The 21,549-nt window shown below is 53.4% G+C and overlaps 3 protein-coding genes across 4 annotated transcripts; 2 read left to right on the top strand and 1 right to left on the bottom strand.

The window, feature by feature from the left end:
• Nucleotides 1-4,799: 4,799 nt before the first annotated feature.
• On the bottom strand, nucleotides 4,800-5,186 carry IUM83_17074 (uncharacterized protein; the record flags this gene model as incomplete). The annotated part of the gene is made up of 1 exon (XM_067942001.1): nucleotides 4,800-5,186. The coding sequence occupies one exon, from the start codon at nucleotides 5,184-5,186 to the stop codon at nucleotides 4,800-4,802; it is 387 nt and encodes a 128-aa protein (XP_067792490.1).
• Nucleotides 5,187-6,258: 1,072 nt separating this feature from the next.
• Nucleotides 6,259-6,480, top strand: IUM83_17073 (uncharacterized protein; the record flags this gene model as incomplete). Its single annotated transcript, XM_067942000.1, has 1 exon — nucleotides 6,259-6,480. One exon carries the CDS (start codon nucleotides 6,259-6,261, stop codon nucleotides 6,478-6,480), a length of 222 nt encoding a protein of 73 aa, XP_067792486.1.
• A 495-nt stretch (nucleotides 6,481-6,975) lies between these two features.
• Nucleotides 6,976-21,477, top strand: IUM83_17072 (dynein heavy chain, outer arm; the record flags this gene model as incomplete). Of its 2 annotated transcripts, XM_067941999.1 has the most annotated exons (2): nucleotides 6,976-17,303; nucleotides 17,423-17,429. In XM_067941999.1, the coding sequence occupies 2 exons, from the start codon at nucleotides 6,976-6,978 to the stop codon at nucleotides 17,427-17,429; spliced, it is 10,335 nt and encodes a 3,444-aa protein (XP_067792471.1). The 2 variants fall into 2 exon arrangements, with proteins under 2 accessions (XP_067792471.1, XP_067792472.1); XM_067941998.1 differs by having other exon boundaries at nucleotides 6,976-21,477.
• Between the last annotated feature and the right edge of the window lie 72 nt (nucleotides 21,478-21,549).

The following is a 21,549-nucleotide window of genomic DNA, read 5'->3' as shown; positions in this document are numbered from 1 at the left end:
CACGAGCAAGCTCTGAAGTTTGAATAAAAACGAAACGATGAGTCTCTATTACAGAAGACTAGCACCGTGCCGCACGCTTCGAGTTGGCCGAGCCGGTGAGCCTCTGCTGAAGGCGTGAACTACTTGAGAAGCTTCGAGCGTAAGCGGCTCGATGATGAACATGTATAGTGTACTTCATACCAAGAGGAATGTTGGAAACTCTTTCGGGTGTATCTTGCACGTAGGGGAGCGGGTCGGCGTGGTCGATCTCGCTCGGGTGGAGATTGTCGAGAAGCTCCAGCAGGGCGGTGCGCTCGGTCGTCTGGCGGCGCATCCATGGGTTCCGTCATAGATGCTCCTCTGGTCTGACCCGCTCTGTCGACAGTGTCGGAGCAGAGGAGACCCGTAGTTGATACTCCTTTTGCTTCCGGCGCTCGATCTTTTGTCGGTACTTTTGCGCGTGCGTCGTCGTCTGCCGCGTCCCGACGTGGTTGGCGATGACTTTCCAGGGGCCAGGCGGATAGAAAGCTTCAGCGCCTCGAGGATGTGGTCGTGCTCATCGAGGGTCCACAGCATGCGGCTCCGCTCGCTCGGGGGAGGGGGCAACGGCTCGAAGACGACCTTTTCCACTGTAAGAGTGTCAGTGTCACCTTGACACTCTCAGTGACTGAACATTGTAGAGAGGCAGCTTGTTCCATGTCGTCATCATTGTCACCCTCGCCAAAATTATCCGTCACTCACCTGCGCATTACTGGGAATGCCTCAGAGTCAGTCCATTTTGGCATTCCCAATAATTTATCTACTTTACCGAGTATTAAAATAGCTTGATTTATTTCAGACATGCAGTACTCGCCTTCGATTGCCTGGACATACTCCCTGCCAACCCAAACATCCTCGCTTACCAATACCAATTGATCCTGGACAAGTCTAAGTGACCCGACCATTTCCTGATACATTGCGCAAAATGGCAGAGGTAGAGGTGTGGGAACAAGGCATGGGGGCTGGGTCGCCTGGGAACACTCTTACGCGGCAAGCACGGCCACGAAGGTCAATCTGGAAACGAGTCACGGAGAAATGGGAGACCATCCAAATTGAAGGTCAGGGTGCGTACTCCGTTGAGCGCCTCGAGAGTCTCAACTTGTACTGCAAGACCACTTCTCGCGGCCGAGTCATGTTACTTTGCCTCCTATCGCCCGTCCCAGCGTTAGCGATAGCATTGCTGATAGAGAGCTTGCCGCTGCAATCTCCGTCGGAAGGGTGGACCGCCAATTGGGTCTTTTGGGTGCGTTTGCTCCTGGTCCAACTCATACTAAGCTTTACCTCGAACATGCAAATGATCCGACTGATCCCCGGCCTCAATTTCACAATCGGCAAACAAGTGAAGCTCTCTGTGGGGCTAAGCGCTGCTTTCATGGGGATTTGTCTTCTCACCGCCGACAAGATTGGGTTTCCCGTGCCACTCATGATGCAACTCGCACCTATCCCAATTGGAATTGTCCATCCGATTATGACTTTCCTTGTCTTGGGATCCGTCCTCTTTGCCAAAACTTCACCGTTGAAGCCTCATGTCGACCGATTCCATCGCTTTTTTTTGTCGTGTTGTGCGCTAACTACCGCGTTCCCGATCTACAAGCTGCTATTTCAGCGCATTCCAGAGGGATATCGAAGTGTTGCAGTCGTCATCCTGCCGATATGGAAATTTGCAGCAAAGCGATTCATTGTGGGCAATACGCGTAGACTGGAAGATATCATGCCACTTGCAGTGGCGTTTTGTGCGGATTTCTTGAGTACATTATTTATTGCGGTGTGTATGTCCACGTCAAAATCCATATCCTTGATGCTGTTATTCATCGCAGCTAACATTGGGCAGTCTCTGCTGGAATTCCGAGCGATGAGTGCAAATAGAAAAGCGCTGTTCAAACTACTGGACGAACGGAGGAACTCTCGAACTCTTACACGCAAGAAATTCGATTCATTGGACACTGCGAGCTTGCTGGTAATTATTCTTGAAGCAATGCAAAAATCGGCTTCGTTACCACCAAAGTCGCTGGAGAGAGTTCGGTTGTGGGCATGTCTCCCGTATCCACTCACGACCGAGAGGCTGGAGCATCTTCATACTCTTGATGCATCTGATGTATACCGCCATGAAGATACTATAAGTAGAAGATTTGCGGATCAAAAACACCACCACGCAAGCTTACGACGACATGAATACCAACACATACGAAGTGCATCAATTATCCCGCATTCTGGCGAAAATAAACCAGCTAATCTGCATTCAGACCCAGGTACAGAAGCTACCAATAGGCACAACCAGAGACTGGACAAGATTGTGGTACAAGGCGTGCAACTTCTTTTTCATGCCGAATACGTCGCTCTCGTTCAGTACGTAGAGTCTATGGTTCCAATAGTCTTCCTGGTCTTCAAGTCCGTACTCGAGCACTTGCCAAACGTTGTTTACTACCCTGGCGGTGCTGGCGCCTGGGACATGCAATCGACATTAAATACTGCGCTGTTTGCGGCGACGGAAGTGATCTTATTACTCTCGTTCGATACGTTTCTTCGTCACAAATTTGGGTTCTCTCCGTTGTACCAGGTGGCGTTTGTGCTTGAAACGGAGTTTTATGTGGTTCAACCTATGCTTTTCCCATTTATTCTAATCATATTGCAATACGAACTGGAGCATTTCGGTAAGTATTGCGTTGTACGCTTAGAAAATCCGGGGGTATTGGTTTTAAGAGCAACGTCTTCATTTGTTGCGTTTGTGTAGGTGCTGACTTTACGCTTCGTTTCGAGTGGCTTCACGACAAAAATGACTAGGTATCCTGCCGAGATAACGTCAACTTGAGCTGCTTAAACTACATAGAACTGGCTGACACAAATTTTGGTCGCCATCCGATTCTACAAATCACTAGTATTTCAAAACAGGGAATAAAACCCGAAGACACCACTGATGAAAGCGGCCGCACTGAAGGTGGCGATGATAGCAGTTTTGGGGGAGGTTAGCAAACTCGCAGACAGTTCGATTTGATTTGTTCCATAATGGTGAACCCGCCTTCGACTAAAAAACACTCCACTGAAAATTATATATAGCTAGCTAGCCGAAATAATTATTTTCCTGCTCAGTTGCAACCGATTCGTTTTCTGTAGAAATAATACGACATGTTGCCTCGGGTGACTCATGAGATGTACATGACGGGATAATAATATTTCTTCTCGAAATGTGTCATTATATACTCCACTACTAGTACTAACTGCTCTGGAGAGCAATATTGCAACACCATATTGCTTCATTTACGCGATCAAGTAATACATACACGGTGTACTTACTGCCATTTTACCGCTGGGACGATCAAGTTCGGATTTTTCGTTCGTTTTCCTAGCGCTTTTTACTCGACGCAAATTCGGATTCTCTTCCTTGCATCAACTTGCAGTCGTGCTCGAGACCCAAGTTTATCTGGTCAAGGTCTTCTCGTTATTGAGGTGTAGAATCTTGTGCAGTACGAATTCGTCCACGTAGGTAAGCATTTTCTTTATGTTTATTTGTTGGAAAACGGGTAACACTTTCACTTTCTTGTTTATTTCTGCAGGGGTCGATTACAGCTCTCGATTCGAATGGCTAGTTTGCAGTCATGAATATTCACTCGAACTCAACCTCGAGCTATGAAAGCGACCAGAAGGACGACGCGTTGGCACTTAATGTTGGCAACTGAGTCGGTTCCAGATGCTCCTCGATTGTTTTTATGCAACCTCGATGACACATGCGGAGCTCCTCGAATATCGGGAGCACTGGATCAAATGAAGCGTCTTCCCTGGCAGCAGGACGGGGGGAACAGCGGCAAGCCCCAGAGATTACGGACTCCGCTAGACTTTTGTGCACAGAAGGCTGCAATAGTGAAAAGAAATTACCCCCACGACCAGCTTGTGAGCCATTGCATGCCTTAGAGCACGGAAAGCCCTCCATGTCGAGATCTCCAAATGTTACGTAAGCGTTCGAGGTATTCACGTGACCGGAGTGAGGTGTCGTCAGGCCCCACTTTGCTGCAAAGCACCACATAATCAGCCTATAGTCATCTGCCGCATACACAAGGAGATCTCGCTCCGCTTACCATGATTGCCATCAGGAACCCGTCCTCCAATGAGTTGCCACGTCAAATTCCCGCTACCATCGCTCATGCGCCGGACTTCCTACAAACCCCGTGTAGTAGTAGTGTAAACCGAGCGAGTTTGGCAAGATTCTACGCCAGTGTTATCTCAGTCGACAACGTTACTAACCCTGTGGAGCATCTTAGCGTTGGAAACGCGAACATTGATTGACAAATGATTAAGGTGAGCGCATATCATCGGTTGGGGCTCCGATCTTCGTGGTTTAGAGTTCGGCACGGCCGTCCTGTGCGACTGGGTGAAACAGCGTCAGCGAGTAGTACACGACTTGCAGCACCTAGCGCCTCAGTCATCTTCTGTCGAATCTGCTGTCTCTTTTGATGAAGTCACGCCACCGAAGTCAAAGGCAAGCGTGAATGCTGCAGCCAAACCACAGCTTTGGGATTCAAATGGCCGAAGTATCGGCGTTAAGACACGTGAAGCAATTTAGTGATAGAGCAAAAGACAAGGCTCGAAGTGATCCAAAGTCAAACAAACATTCGATTGTTGCAAAAGCTTAGACGCATAGACGCTTAAGTGCACGAACGGTGGCATGAGACGCAATCCGCAGCCTTCAACCGGATACTTCTTGGATCTCCCCAGTATGCGCGTGTTAGAAGAATTCACGAGACAGCTAGACGACTTCATCGGCGTCAATGCGGTTGCTTGATCGACACCTACGAAGCAGGCGCAGCACCCACTCCTGCTCCTCCCGCAGGGGCGAGCGCCGACACAGCTGCCGGAAGTGCCGCACCCAGCAGACCTGTCGCATGACTGGCCAACCCGCTCACGTCACCGCTCGCCGCCGACGTGATGAGACCCGCAGCGTTGGAGAGAACCGCCGGGTTCGAGACGAGACCCGACAGCAAACCGAAGAGGTCCTCCGTCGACATGGCGGCGACGGCCGGATCCACCGAGCTCGGGTTCTTGGACAACAACTCCTTGATGTTCTTGGCGAGCTGCATGCGCTCGTCCGGGGTGGTGACGCTCGGTTGGTTGGCCGCCGTGACAAACGCCACGAAGTAGACCAGCGCAAGCGCGATCGCAACAATTGACATCTTCATGGTGACCGGGAGAGAGAAGCGGGAAGAGGGGTAGTGGCGGTCGGCTTGAGTGGTTCGAGTCCAAATGAACAATGACAGCGGTCTGAGTGTGCAGATACTAACGGGATTGGAAAACACGTAACCTAGAAATCTCGAGTTCAAGTACGCCAGCCCCCCCCCCACAGCCCCCTCCCAGGACAACGTTCCATTGCTGGGAAAGGTTTCGATTCTATTGGATTAAGGATACCGCATGCTTGGGGTAGTGAAGTGCTGGGATCGTCATTCGCCGATGAATGAATACTTTCCAGCATTGGACCAGCAGTGACGTATTCTTACCGACGCCATTTAGATCGTTACGAAACAAGGCAGTAGGAACACAACGACATTGCAATTCACTTCAAAACTTCGTCAGAAACGCTCGACGAGATTGTTACGTCACTAAGCTACGCGGTCTCTCCTTCTCGACTTGCCAACCGCCAGCGCAAAGGCATCCGAAACTTGCCATCTTGGAGAACCGAGGACTAATAGTGTCGGTAGCGGTACCCGTACCCGCCGTAGCCGTAGTTCGGGTAGCCACCATATCCGTAGTTCGGATAGCCATAACCATAGTGCGGGTAGCCGTAGCCGTAGTGCGGGTAGCCGTAGCCATAGCCGTAGCCACCGTAGCCTCGGTAGTAGTCTTCCTTATCATTCGGCGCCGCACCTTCGGGTGGTCCTTGCGCCGGCGCAGCCTCGGGATTGGCAGCAGGGTCATTCTCAGCCGCAGTGGCGAACGCCGTCGCGGATGCCAGCGCAGCAATAATCGCGAAGAACTTCATCTCGATTGAGGTCTGCTTGCGGAAGCTTGACTTGTCTTGACTTGTGCGCGAGACGTCCAATTGCCGAATGAGCGGACCAAGGGCCTGAGCATTTCTGAGAAAGAAAGGTTATCGGATGACACAGTTAGTGATCGAAAGCCGTTAGGCTTCTCGCCGAAAAGATCTGGGTTGCTGTTCAAGCTGGCGCCACCGCCGTTAGTCTCACGAGTTTGCTCATTGTTCAAGTCGGTGCCTTCCTCTCAAGCTACCCTCCGAACCGATCGCCGACTCCCGCAATGAAGACCACCTTCGTTATCATCGCTGCGCTGGTCTACGTGGCTGCTCTCGTCGCAGCTGAGGAACCTCTCGCCGACAACGTCGCTCCCGAGTCCATTCCCGACGTTGGTGAGGACTACCGCTACGGCTACCGTGGGAACTACCGAGGCTACGGTGGCAACTACGGCGGCTACCATGGAGGCAACTACGGCTACGGCTACGGCCACGGCGGTCACCACTAGACCCACGGTCATTCCATCTCTCGCACTACAATAGCTAGTGCAAGGAGCGCCAACGTGTCATAACGTGCTCGTTCAAAATCCCAATTCCCAAATACCCTGGCGAACCCCATTTTTCCACTTCAACTTGCTTTTTTGGTCGTGATGGCTACATTCGCACCCTTACTTACTTCTTACTTACTTACTTACTTGGTTAGTAAAATTCCAGTTCCAAGCTCCTTCTGCTGGGCATGGAATGACGCGTGAAGGAAGCTGCTGCGCTCGCCCACTACTGCTCGTTGCTGCCTCCCGTTAGAGAATGACCTACTTCATATTGCCCGGCAACGCAGAGTGGCGTCATGTGAGTTTTTTTAGCCCCATTGTGGACACCTCGGTCCGCGCAGCGAAATTGGTGTTGTGCACCCCACAATCTTTGGCGAAGGGACGCAGAGCGCGCCACTTCAACTAGACCGTGCCAATCCCATTGCACTCCACCGGTAGTCCCCTCGTAGCAGCGGCATGGCGTTCCAGGCGCGGCACCGCTGGATGATCCAGCGGCTGCAGCTGGGGCTGGGCTTCCAGGACGAGACGCAGGTGGAGGAGCTGCTGCGCGGCAACGGCATCATGGAGCAGCTCTCGCGCTTCTTCCGCGCCGACGGCCCCACCAAGATCTTCTTCTACTACCAGCCCAGGGGCGTCCCGTCCGCAGCAACAGGCGACGACATGGCCGCCGCCTCCGCCTCCACCGCAGAGCTGCTGGCTCTGCAGAGAGACAAGCCGGCGCGCAAGGAGCTGTTCGTGACGGACGGGCTGGACGAGACGCTGCAGGGCCGCGCCGTCTTCTTCGCCAAGGTGGCGCCCGAGCCGGTGGACACGCAGGACGAGGACCCGTTTACTAGCAGCAGCAGAGCCAGGGCGGAGCAGGACGCGGCGGACCCGGAGACGGACGAGAGCTTCTCGTACGACACAGCGCCCCGCCTGCCGCTGGACCCGGCGGTCGCCAACGACCACTTGCTCACGTACGGCGTGCTGGACGCGTCGGTGCTGCTGTCGATCGAGACGCACCTGTCCCAGCTGTTCGTCCCCATGCTGACGGCCAGAGAGGAGAGCGAGTGGGGGCAGGCCGAGAGCGACGCCCGCAACGAGTTCATGCTCGGGCTCAAGAGCTTCGTGACCGACGTGCAGGAGAACCTGAAGGCCATGAACACGGGGCTGGACCTGAGGAAACCGGACAAGAGGTACGACCCGTCGGACACGAGGAGCCTGTCCAAGCTGTCGTCCGATGACGGCGCCGTGCAGCACTTTGTGGAGCTCGTGAAGGACTGGTGCAAGCAGACGGAGGCGTATCTCGAGGACAACGATCAGGGCAGGTGGGAGTCGCACGAGGCCGGACCCGCCACCGAGCTCGAGTACTGGAAGCGGAGGCTGCAACGACTCATGGGCATCACGGAGCAGCTCAAGACCAAGGAGTGCAAGATGGTCACGGGAGTGCTGAATGTGGTCTCCAAGCTGCAGGATGGAGCCATGGACAAGCTGGGCATTGTGCCGCTACTCCGACAATGGAAGCAGATCGACACAAACATCACGGAGGCGTCGAATGAGGCCAAGGACAACGTGAAATATCTTGCTACGTTGGAGCGCTTCATCGAACCGCTGTACACGGGGACGCCTACGTCAGTAGTGGATGCTCTGCCAGCACTGATGAACTCGGTCAAGATGATTCACACCATCGCGCGCTACTACAATACGACCGAGCGAATGACCAAGCTCTTCATGAAGATCACCAACCAGATGATCACTCTGTGCAAGAACAGTCTGGTCGGACGCGAGCCCCCCGAGGCAATTTGGGACAAGGACCCTGAAGACCTCCTCCTTGGACTGGAGTCGTGTCTGAAGCTCAATGAGGCGTATCAAGAGCAGTATCGTCTCACCAAGGACAAGCTGCTAACGATGCCGAAGGGCAAGCAGTTCGACTTCAGTGAGACCCAGATTTTTGGCAAGTTTGATCTTTTCTGTCGGCGGCTGGTCAAGCTCATCGACATGTTCAGCACCATTCACCAGTTTCGCGCACTGGCTCAGCATTCTCTCGAAGGCATGGACGCGCTGCTGGCGTCTTTCAACACCATCATCCGGGAGTTTCGTGCACACAAACACGACCTGCTTGACTTTCATAACAACAAGTTCGACCGTGACTACGTGGAGTTCAATATCCAAATTGCAGACCTCGAGGCTTCTCTCCAGCAGTTTATTAATGTGAGTTTTGACTCGATCACAAGTATCGAGCAGTCGCTTCAACTGCTCAAACAGTTCCAGCAGATTTTGCAGCGCGAGACCCTGCGCAGCGACTTGGACTCCAAGTTCACCGTCATTTTTCACAACTATGGGCTGGATCTCTCGCACGTGCAGGAACTCTACGAACGACACCGACATGATCCGCCGGTCGCCCGAAATCTACCTCCAGTTGCTGGCAACATCCTCTGGTCGCGCCACTTGCTTCGTCGAATTGAAGAACCCATGCGCAAATTCGAGAGCAACCCTACCGTGCTCTCCACAAAGGACTCGAAGAAAATCATCAAAACGTACAATAAGGTCGCGCGCACGCTCGTGGCCTTCGAGTATCTTTGGTACGAAGCGTGGTGCCGCTCTGTCGAAAGCGCTCGAGCAGGTCTTCACGCTACGCTCATTATTCGTCATCCAGAAACTGGTCGGCTTTTCGTGAACTTTGACAAGGAAATCTTACAACTTATTCGCGAGGCGCGCTGTCTGGATCGCATGGGCATCGAGGTGCCTGAAAATGCGCGCATGGTCATGCTCCAGGAAGACAAGTTCAAGGCCTATTACAACGATCTAAGCTACGCTCTGCACGAATACGACCGCGTGACCGCAAAAATCATTCCGGTCACGGCAGTGCTACTTCGTCCTCACTTGGAAGACCTCCAGCAGAAACTTCGACCTGGACTAGTGACCCTTACATGGACGAGTATGAACATTGACGCTTACACAGCGGTTGCCCATGCGGCATTGCAGCGACTCGAGGAGCTCATTTCTAGTGTGCTGGACGCTATCGAAAATCGCATCGAAAAGAACTTGGTGGTTGTATCCAAGGCATCGCTCGTGCACCTTCCTACGAACCAATCCTTCGCACTTGATGATTTTGTACGCATGCAAGAAAAACACGTGGCTAATGTCACGCGGCAGCTCGCTGCGAAAAACGTCGAGATTGAAAATGCCGTTGAGGATGTGCTGCGGCTGATCTGCGACTATAATTTAGATGGCAGCTCCTCAGCTGCAGCCAGTCTCGCGAATGGTGGAGTTCCAGCCATAGCAGGGTCAACTACAATTCCGTGTGATACGGAGGCGATGGAGACGTTCAGGAACTTCTATCGGAATCTCTTTTATCGCTCACTTGTCACCTGTACTAAGCAGTCGCTTGACGCCATCAAGAAGCGTGTGTGCTCGAAAGCTGGAACGGGTTTCCTCTTCTTGGAGCGGCCGTTCTTCGAGGTTGACGTCCAGCTCTCCGTTCCATCGGTCAGATTGAGTCCGTCGCTGGATGATATTCAAAAGGCTATCAACCGATCTGCTGTAGCTGTTCTCCGCTGTTCAAAGAGTCTGTACGAATGGGGACAACAAAGTGTTTTCCCAGAAACGTCACGGACAAGTTTGTTTGAGCGGCTCGGGTGCGACACTGAGATCATAAAGGTGGCTATTCTCCTCACCGGGGCACTACACGGAACGAAAAACCAGGTTCATGAATACCTCTCGGCGTTCAAGAAATACGACTGGCTTTGGAAGGAAGACATGGAGTTTCGTTACAACCAATTTATGCAGCGCAACCCGCTCATCCAGGATTTCGAAACCGAGCTGCGTCACTTCATGGCCGTGGAGGCTGAGATTTCGCTTATTGCACCTGTACACAACATCGCCGTGCTCTCTCTGAATACCAAGAACCTCAAGCTCCAGCTACGCAATGAATGTCGCCAATGGAAAGTTCAGTACTCCGACAAAGTACATCAGCAAGCCCGTACAGCACTGTTCAACCTTACGGATTATATTCGTACGACGACATCTAAGCTGAGTACACGCGTGGAATCCCTCGACGCACTACGTTTTGTCATGGGCGTGCTGAAAGAGGTTCGTGAGCGCGAGTCTGCTATCGAGATGGAGCTAAATCCCATCGCGGATATGTATGACATGCTCGAGCATTTCCTCCCCGGTGGGTACATGGATAAGGACGAGATGGACCAGAAGAGCGTGCTGCGTGGTTCTTGGCGAAAGCTTGTCGACTATGCAGAAGAAGTCACGGATAACCTCTCGGAAGTGCAGGGAGGTTTCAAAAAGCAGCTTATCAAAGACGTCAAGGACTTCCAGGCGGATGTGGCAGTGTTTCGTGGTGACTACGAAGCTAATGGGCCGATGGTGTCGGGACTTGAGCCCGCTGAGGCAGTTGAACGCCTTAAGCGCTTCAAGGACCTACTTGGGATCCGTGAGCGAAAGCTCGAGGTGTTTTCAGCTGGAGAGGAATTATTCGGGATGCGTCCTACAGAATACCCAGAGATTGTACGTACTCGCAAAGAGATGGCACTTCTGGATCAGCTTTACGGTCTCTACATGGACGTCGAGAAAACCATGGACGAGTTCCGTGGGATCCCGTGGGTGCAGGTTGGGGCGAATGTTGACCGTATGAGCGACTGCTTCGCTGGGTTTGACCAGCGCTGTAAAAAGATGCCAAAGAACTTGTGTGAGTGGGAGGCGTACGGTATTTTGCGGAAGGTGATTGCCGAGTTCCTCGAGGTTTTGCCCATCGTTCGCGAGCTTACGAGAGAAAGTATCAAGCCTCGTCACTGGGAGGAGATTATCAAGGCCTGCAACGGCCAACGTCTCCCGTACGACAACGACTCGTTCAAATTTCAGGACGTGCTCGAGGCTAAGCTTCTCACCTGGAAAGAGGACGTTGAGTACGTTTGCGAAAGCGCACAGAAGCAGCTGCAAATTGAACACAAGCTGCGCGATCTCACTGATCGTTGGGCTGGTACAGCCTTTGAATTTACTGAATGGAGAGCGCGGAATGTTCCTGTGCTCAAAGGTTACGGCCAGATAATCGAGGACCTTGAGGAAGGTCAACTGCAGCTCCAAGCCATACTGAGCATGAGGCACGTAGTATTCTTCAAGGATCGTGTACAGGCCAAGCTTGCCCAGCTCTCGGACACAGCGGACGTCCTCGAACTATGGGCTAAGGTCCAGACTCTATGGATGTCGCTCGAGTCTGTCTTCACCGGTGGCGATATTGCCAAGCAGATGCCACTCGAGGCCAAGAAGTTCGCGAAAATTGACAAAGACTGGCTGAAAGTCATGAGCAAGGCTTCTGAAGTGGGCTTCGTTGTGGCTTGCTGCTCGAATGAATTACTACGAAGCACACTCCCCTCTCTATTTAGCGAGCTTGAAAAATGCCAGAAGTCGCTGGAAGGATATCTCGAGCAAAAGCGCAAGAAGTTCCCGCGGTTCTACTTCGTTTCGAACCCTCTCCTCCTGCTCATATTGTCACGAGGTTCTGATCCAGCAGCCGTGCAGCAATACTATGAAAAGATTTTCGACAGCATTAGTCAAGTAGTGCACGAAAGGCCGATGTCAGCATCCTCGGAAGCCAAAACATCTGCAGCTGCGGCCGCATCAAACCCGAACGCAAAGCGGAAGATCGTTGAAATTAAATCTTTAGTGGGCAACGACGAAGAAACGATTTCGCTGGTGCAGCCTGTGCTTCCTGATGGAAACATTGAAGACTGGCTGGGGACGCTTGAGAAGGAGATGCGGCGTACACTCAAGACGCTTTGTCGCCAAGCTGCAACTGAATGCTCTTCTGGTTCACTACGAGAATTTGTGAGCAAAACCTGTGCACAATTTGCATTACTCGGCATTCAATTGAGCTGGACAGCAGAATGCCAGGACGCATTGCAGCGGTGCCGCACCACCAAGGGCATCATGGCTCAAACAGCCAAGCACCACGGTACTATGTTATCTGAGCTGTCGTCATGGTGTCTTACAGATCTGGGCACGAAGCTTACGCGCACTAAAGTGGAAACGCTGATCACGATCCAAGTCCACCAACGAGACTGCTTTCTGGAACTCTGCCGGTTGTACAAGGAGAAGAAACTTACGGACGCCAATGACTTCGAGTGGCTGAAGCAAGCTCGATTCTATTGGCGTGTTGGTGGTCAAGGAGCGTTCGATTCGGTGGGCCCGGATGCGTGTTTGATCTCCATCTGCGATGTGGACTTCAAGTACGCTTTTGAGTACTTAGGCTGCAAGGAGCGCCTGGTGATCACGCCGCTGACAGATCGCGCCTACATCACCTTATCGCAAGCTCTGGGAATGCATCTAGGTGGAGCACCTGCTGGTCCTGCTGGTACGGGCAAGACTGAGACTGTTAAAGACCTTGGACGCAGTCTTGGAGTGTACGTGATCGTCACCAACTGTACAGATCAACAGCGCTACTCGGATATGGCGAAGATCTTCAAGGGTCTTTGCCAAGGAGGTCTCTGGGGCTGCTTCGATGAATTTAATCGCATTGAGCTCCCGGTGCTTTCGGTCGTGGCTCAGCAGGTTCTGGCAATCACGAACGCCAAGCGTGTTCAGGCCCCAACGTTTACTTTTCCGGGTGATCCTCTACCTATTGGCCTGCATACGGACGCGGCTTACTTCATCACGATGAATCCAGGCTACCAAGGACGGCAAGAGCTACCAGAGAACCTCAAGGCGCTGTTCCGAGGCGTGGCAATGATGGTTCCTGACCGTGAAATCATTATGAAAGTCCGATTGTGCGCTGTAGGCTACGATGCCTTCGCCGAGCTAGCTCGCAAGTTCAAGACGCTTTATGCTGTGTGTGAGGGCCAACTGTCAAAGCAGCGTCACTACGACTTCGGTCTGCGAAATATATTATCTGTTCTGCGTTCTGCAGGTGCCACTAAACGCGACAACCTGCTTGCTAGTGAGGAATTATTGATGATGACGACACTGCGCGATATGAACCTCTCCAAGCTGGTGGCTGCAGATGTACCGATCTTCTTGTCCCTATTGCGCGATATTTTCCCCGGTGTGGAGCCTGTACCTTCAGGAAATGGCGGGGGGCATAGCAGCAGTAACGAAATTGCAGGCGCTGTCGATGATGTGCTGCAAAAAAATCAAAGCTGGCCACCCCCTGCAACATGGAGCGCGAAGGTGACCCAATTGTATGAGACCCAGCTTGTTCGGCACGGAATCGCGCTTGTAGGCCCTGCTGGCTCGGGGAAATCCGAAATTTTGCGTACATTGCAGACGGCGTTGGGATTCCATACGCGTACGCCGCACCGTCAAGTACGTTTGAATCCAAAGGCAGTGCGCGCAGAAGAGCTGTTCGGCGAGACCGATCGGTTGTCTGGAGAATGGGTCGATGGTGTTTTCGCGGCTATTTGGGCCAAGTTCAACGACCGATCTCGTAAAGATGTCGCCTGGTTGGTTTGCGACGGGCCTGTTGACGCTGTTTGGATCGAAAACCTGAACACCGTTCTGGATGACAATAAGCTGTTGACGCTGGCCAACGGTGATCGTCTACCGATGACGGATAATTGTAAGCTGCTTTTCGAGGTCGAGGACCTGCGCAATGCTTCACCTGCGACCGTGTCGCGCGCTGGAATCGTTTACGTGAGTGATACAGATCTGGATTGGGAACCAGTGGCGCAAAGGTGGCTTCGGCTGCGACCGGATTCGCAGCGAGCAGCTTTGGCCCGAAGTATACGCACGCTGGTTGGTGGAGGTGAGACTGCTCCTAACACAGGCTCTGGTCACCTTTTCGAGTTTCTTAGCGGGCGATGCCGCCCGGTAATGAACGCGCCCCGAGTGGCGTTGATTCAGTCCTGTTTGAACCTGTTACAATCGTTGATGGAGCGCTGCGAGCTGAGTGAGAACTCTTCTGCAGATTTGGAGCTGGAACTGGAGCGGTTGTTTGCCTTTTCACTTGCTTGGGCGGTCGGTGGCGTGTTGGACCTAGACGACCGAGTCAAGCTGCACTATTATCTAGTTGAAAAGGCCCCTGCGACGACATTCCCACCGTTGACCGCGACATTAGGCCCTGTACCCACCGCTCACGACTCAAATGAAGGGCACCAAAAGGCGTCAACAGGAAGCACAAATCCTGCCCAACCGCTAACAATCTTTGATCACTTCCTGCACCCGTCGACATTGGAGTGGGAAAAATGGGCTCTTGATAGCTGCGAGAACCTCCTAGCACGAACAAGTGGCGTTGTTAACGTGGGCCGATTGATCATTCCCACAACAGACACCGCCCGTGCGTTGCATTTGTTGGAACATCTTCATGCCAGTCAGCTCCCCGTGTTGCTTGTAGGTGAGCCCGGGACGGGCAAATCTACCCTTGCACGATTATTTTTCGAGAACCGTTCATCTGGAAACAATAGTCACGGTGGAGATGGTATGGCGTCCAAAACATTGATCTTCTCGGGCGCCACTCTTGGTGGGGCCTTCCAAGCAACAGTCGAAGCCGATCTGGAGAAACGTGGTGGTAAAACGTTTGGTCCGTCAAACGGCCAACAACTAACACTGTTCATGGATGATCTGTCGATGCCAGCGCTTAATGAGTGGGGAGACCAACCCACGCTCGAAGTGGTGCGCCAACTAGTTGAAACTCGGACATTGTGCTTCCTCGACAAGGACAAGCGGGGTGATATCAAAGTTATTGAGGGTTTGCGCTTCCTTGCCGCCATGGGTCTCCCTCAAGCAGGCAAGAATGACGCTCCAGCTCGCCTTAAACGCCACTTCTTCACCTTAAACTTACTGCCGCCTTCGCCCGACGTCGCTGAGGCCATCTTCGCCCAGCTAACGCGCTGGCGATTCATTCCTGATATCGACAGCAGCAGTTCAACGAGCGCTATACCCAAGAAGTATCTGTTCGATTTGATTAATCGTCTTGCTGCTGCTTCAGTGCAGCTCTGGCTATGGCTACGCCGCTCAATGCCACCTACACCTCAGAAGTTCCACTACGTGTTTAGCTTGCGCGAGCTCAGTCGCAGTTTCCAAGGTTTGTTGCGAGCCCCCGTCGAGAGCGCAACAGCCTCGGAGCGATCTCTGGTTCGACTTTGGCAACATGAAAGCGAGCGTGTATTCGCCGACAGACTCGTCTCGCTTGAAGACAAGCAGCGTTTTCGAGACGAACTCACTGTCGTCGGTGAAGGATTAGTCTCGAAACTAGCTGGAAACGCAGGTAGCTCCAGCTCCGTAGCGAACAAGGAGAAGTCGACCGGTACTGATGGACATTCTCAGCACCATATTCCACAACGTCAGCAGTCATTGCATTCAGTTCTGAGCGCACGTCAGTCCATGGTGTTCGTGGACTTCCTCCAAGACCAGCCTTTAGACGAGTTCGGTGAGCCCGTGGGGGACCTGCCTCGCAACTATGAGCCCGTGGCTAGCGTAAGCTCTCTACGAACCAGAGTGGAGCAACTTTTGGCGCAGTTCAACCGCGAGAATCCTGGACGTGCGCTGCCTCCTCTTATCCTCTTCGAGGAAGCGCTGTTCCACCTGGCTCGGATAACTCGTGTGCTTGGTCTCGCCCAAAGCAACATGATGCTGGTTGGTGTTGGCGGATCGGGCAAGCAGTCATTGGCACGACTCGCTGCTGCTCTTAGCGGTCACGAGCTTTGTCAACTATCAGTCACGAAAGCGTACACACTCTCGGCGTTCCTCGACGACTTGCGTGGGCTGTGCAAGACTGCGGGTCAAGTTGGAAAAGGGGTGGTTTTCCTACTCACTGAAGCCGATATCAAGGACGACTCGTTCTTGGAGCAGGTTAACGCTCTTCTAGCCACGGGTGAAGTGCCGGGTTTGTTTCCGCGCGACGAATTGGTTGCGATGGCGAGCGAGTTACGAGGTGCCATGCAGCGTGAATGTCCCGACCGCGCTGACACGCTGCCCAACCTCACCCGATTCTTCCACGACCGTGTCCGTCGGAATCTTCACGTAGTTTTGTGTCTATCACCTGTGAGTTCACGCTTTGCGGATCGCTGTCGTGAATTCCCGCATCTCGTCAATGGCTGTACGATTGATTGGTTCCTGCCGTGGCCTGAGGAAGCGCTGACTGCTGTGAGTCAAGGATACCTCGATAAGTTTGGGCTAGAGACCCCTCCGGCTACCAAGGAAGCGCTGGTGGTTCAAATGGGGAGAATGCACCAAGCTGTGGAGAAGGTTAGTGGAGAGTACTTCACACGACGCCGACGACGAGTTGTACAAACACCGCGCAGCTTTCTCAGTTTTCTGACGACGTACAAAGAGCTGTACGCAGAAAAGCTTAGTGAAGTGCGGCATCAAGAAGGCGCAGTGAACTTGGGACTTCACAAACTAGGTCAGGGTGCGCAGGATGTGGAGAAAATGAAAGTGGTGCTCAAGGAGGAGGAAGCGAAGTTGGTGGTAGCGGAAGCAGCGGCTAACAAAATGTTGGAGACGCTGCAGGTGAAATCTCTCGAGGCGAAAAAGGAGAACGACATTGTACAGCAGATCCGTGAGCAGTGCTTGGCCGATGCAGCGATTATTTTGGCGGAGAAAGAAGCTGCTGAGGAGGACCTCAAGCGAGCTCAGCCCTTCCTCGATGAGGCGGAGCGAGCCGCGAGCAGCATTCGTCCGAACGACCTGAATGAACTCAAGAAGTTAGCGAAGCCAGGCGATATCATTAAGCTTATCTTCGACTGTGTGGCTATCCTGCAGATGGCGCCGTTGCTCAAGGTCGAACGCGCGCCGGTGACGCTAGGCGTTGGGAAGGAGAAACACACGTGTGACTTCCTGCTGGACTCGTTCCAGATCGCCAAGTCCGGCATGCTTGCTGACACGCGGTTCTTGCAGAATATTTTCTACTTCTCGAAGCACCAGAAGGACCAAATGAACGATGAAACGCTGGAGCTCATGGCTCCATACATGGAGCTTGCAGGGTTTAGTGCCCCAGTGGCGAAGAATGCGTCAAAAGCTGCAGAGGGATTGTTCTGCTGGGTCAAAGCCATGAGCATGTATCACGAGGCGTCAAAAGTGGTCAAACCCAAGCTGGAAGCGCTGCGCATTGCCGAGGGAAAATTTGAAGCTGCCCAAGCGAGACTTCAGAGCTCCGAAGACAAACTACAAAAGTGCCAGAATGTGCTAACTCGACTGCAGGAGGACTTCCAGACGCAAATGGCTGAAAAGGCTCGAGTGGAAGCCTTCGCTCAAGCTACCAAACGCAAGATGGAGCAAGCTACGGCACTAATCGGAGGACTTGGCGGCGAGAAGGTGCGTTGGACGGAAGACTCGAACCGCTTTGTGGAGCGGAAGCAACATCTAGTAGGGGACTGTGCACTAGCCGCAGCCTTTCTCTGCTATTGCGGACCGTTCAACCGAGAGTATCGAGACTTACTGCTGCGTGAGCGCCTTCCGTACGAACTAGGAGTCATACCAACTCCCTCAGCACCAGGAGGCCCAGGCAGCAATAATGCTAGCCAAGCGAAACCCGTGTTCACGATTCCTCTGACGAGTGGCTTGGCTCTGGAAGAATTTCTCGCAGATGCTGGTACTGTCAGTGACTGGAAGATGCAAGGCTTACCGTCGGACCCGCTCTCGATCCAGAATGGATTGTTGGTGGCGCGCGCTCCTCGTTTCCCGTTGCTAATTGACCCACAAGGTCAAGCACTGGCGTGGGTCTTACATCGAGAGGCCGAACGCTTGTCTTCCATGGGGGTTGTTTCGGTAAGCAGCCCGAAACTACGTGAAATTCTTGAGCACTGCGTCGGCGAGGGCAAAGCACTGGTACTAGACGGTGTGGATGGTGCTGATCCCGATCCAATGATGGCGAACGTTCTCGATAAAAACTTTGTCGCTCGCGCCAAGGGAAAGTTTGTCAAGATCATGGATCGATTGTGCGAGTACCAGGAAGACTTTGCCTTGTACCTGACGACTCGAGTTCCGAATCCGCACTTCTCTCCAGAACTGCAGGCTCGAACGCTAGTTGTAGATTTCACAGTGACCCAGAAAGGTCTGGAGGAACAGCTACTAGCTCAGGTTATCCGCCAGGAGCAGCGGTCGCTTGAAGAGCAGCTCGAGCGTGTGCAGTTCGAGCTAAATGCAAACGCGAAGGCTCTTGTGGCGCTTGATGCGTTGTTGCTTGAGCGGCTTTCAGCGAGCAAAGCCAACCTGCTGGACGATGTTGAGCTGGTATCTGTCCTGGCGAACACGAAGGCGAAAGCGACAGAAGTCAACGACAAAATCCTCGCAGCTGAGGAGGTGAAGCGAGGCATCGACGAGAAGCGTGAACACTACCGCCCAGTCGCCGCGCGTGGGTCTGTGCTCTACTTCGGCATTGTTGACTTTGCAACGGTAAACGCCATGTACCAGACGTCACTAGATCAATTCCTCCAGCTATTTGTCCGTGCCATTGAGGAAGCGGAACGCTCCGCTCTCGCCTCGAAGCGTGTTACGTACATTCTGGAGACTCTCACGTACATTGTCTTCCGCTATGTCAACCGCGGGCTGTACGATCGCCATCGCCTCAGCTTTCTGCTTATGATCGCGTTGAAGATTCTCGTCGCTGCAGACTGCGTAACACCAGCTGACGTGACGCTCTTCCTCAAGGCTGGAGCATCGCGAAAGTTGTCGAGTGACCAACCTAAACCATTTGTATGGATGTCAACTGGTGCATGGCTGAACGCCGTGCAGCTCGCGAGTGAAAAACCACATTTTCGCAACCTGCTCGGTGATCTCGAGCGCAGTGAAAGTGCGTGGCGCAAGTGGTTCGAGGATAACGAGCCTGAGCGGCTAGCGGTGCCGGACTACGAAGGACTACTTTTCGACCCTCGAGCTATCACAGCCAACCTCCACTTCCATCGGCTTCTACTTGTTCGCTCATTGCGTGAAGACCGAACAATTCCTGCGGTTCTTGACTTTATTCGCGCTATCGAGTTCATCGAAGGCAGCGTTGGCGTGAGTCTGTCGAGGGTTCCTGCCCTAGGACCTCACTATGCTGAGCCCATTACGGATACAGTGGAAAGCGTGTACCAGGAGATGCGAGCTGAAACCCCTGTATTGTACTTGCTGTCCCCTGGAGCTGACCCAACAGAGTCTATTGAGCAGCTAGCACGGAGAAAGCGTCAAAGTGTCACCACCATTTCCATGGGCGAGGGTCAGGAGGCTGTGGCAGCTCGTACTGTGGCCTCCGCAATGTTGAATGGATCGTGGGTGTTGCTGCAGAACTGCCATCTAGGCCTAAACTACATGGATTCACTGTGTGAAGCGCTCACAGCTGCGAATGGAGGAAACGCAGGCAACAGTAGCAATGCTGCAGCTCCTGCACGTGCTCCGGAGTTCCGGTTGTTCCTAACTTCGGAGCCGCATCCGGATTTCCCGATTGCATTGCTGCATAGGAGCACGAAAGTGACGAACGAACCACCCGCTGGACTCCGCGCAGGCTTGTTACGAAGTTTTACGGTTTTGGTGGATCAGGACAAACTGGATCGACTCGAGAGTCCGTCGTGGCGCACTCTTCTGTTTGCTGTGTGTTTCTTGCATGCCGTGGTGGTCGAGCGCCGCAAGTTCGGGTCGCTCGGGTTCAGTGTGCCGTACGAATTCAACGCTGGGGATATGGGCGCTTCGTTGAGTTTCTTGGAGCGCCATTTGTACACATCACCAACGCCTTCGTGGCCGACAGTGCAGTATATGGTGGCTGAAGTGCATTATGGTGGTCGGATCACGGACGAGCTGGACCGAAGACTCTTCCGTGCCTACTGCGACGCGTGGTTCAATCCAACGCTGCTCGGGAACTCGTTCTCCTTTAACCCGGAGGCGAAGCTCTCCACAGGAACGGGCACCGTGTCTTCTTCAGGCCAATTGTTCAACTACTGTCTGCCGGATTCCTCCATGGCGGAGATCGAAGAGTACCATCGGTTCATTGCTGGGTTCCCGAGCGTAGACTCACCAGAAGTATTCGGATTGCACCCGAACGCCGATCTTACGTATCGCGTCAAGGAAGTCTCAGCACTGCTTGGAACGATTGTCGACACGCAACCTGCCGACGCTGAAAGTAATTCCGGGAGCTCTACTGCTGCCAGTAAACCGGGCGTGGTGGAGACTCGAGAAGACATGATCCAGCACAAGATCCGTGAGCTGCTCTCAGCTCTTCCACAAGGAGGAGAAGAGGCTTTGAGCGAGGAATCGCTGGCACAGGCTCTGCGCTCAAAGGTTCTTGGAGGTGGCCTGGAACTCCCACTGAACCTCTTCTTGTGTCAGGAAGCTCGAGCGCTACGACACGTCCTGAAGTTTGTCCGCGCTTCTCTAATAAAGACCCAGCGTGCGTTGGCTGGCGAGGTGCTTCTTACAGCGTCGCTGCGTGAGACCAGCCAAGCACTGTTTGATGGCAAGGTGCCTCCGTCGTGGGTGGCCAACGAGCAAGCGTGGCTGGCAGGAACACTGGGGCTGTGGGTCTCAGGTCTCATTGATCGAGTGACGCAGCTACGCGTGTGGCTGGATCGCGGTCGGCCACCGAGCTTTTGGCTGGCGGGGTTTTCAAACCCGCAGGGATTTTTGACGGCGGTGGCCCAGGAGTCAACTCGAGCGCATGCGAGTGAGCGCTGGGCGTTGGACGACGTGGTCTACTACAGCGAGGTGACGGATTATGAGCGGCTGGAGCAGATCAAGCAGCCGCCTCGCGAAGGTGTCTTGGTTCATGGCTTGATGCTGGACGGCGCGGCCTGGAATCGCCCAGACGGGACGTTGGTGGAGCAGGAGCCCAAGCGGTTGTTCGCTCCACTCCCTACCATCTACGTCACGGCCGCTACCAAGGCGCACAAGAAAACCCGAGCTGCTCAGGACCATGGGCCCTACGGAGCCTACGAAGCCCCAGTTTATCGCTATGCCAGGCGGACGGACAAGCATTACATTTTCTCTGTACCACTTGCTTCGAGAGACCATCGGCCGTTGCATTGGACGCTGCGTGGTGTCGCTCTGCTCTGCTCCACGGATCAATAGCAAAAGAAGGAATAGTATCTGTTGATCACCAATCCCCCGTTTCGTCGTAGATCAAGAAAAACACTGAAAAGC

Source organism: Phytophthora cinnamomi (assembly GCF_018691715.1).
Source record: "Phytophthora cinnamomi strain GKB4 chromosome Unknown Contig34, whole genome shotgun sequence".
Classification (NCBI taxonomy): Eukaryota; Oomycota; class Peronosporomycetes; order Peronosporales; family Peronosporaceae; genus Phytophthora; species Phytophthora cinnamomi.
Note: the sequence above shows the minus strand (reverse complement) of the source record. Positions and strands in the feature narration are given on the sequence as shown.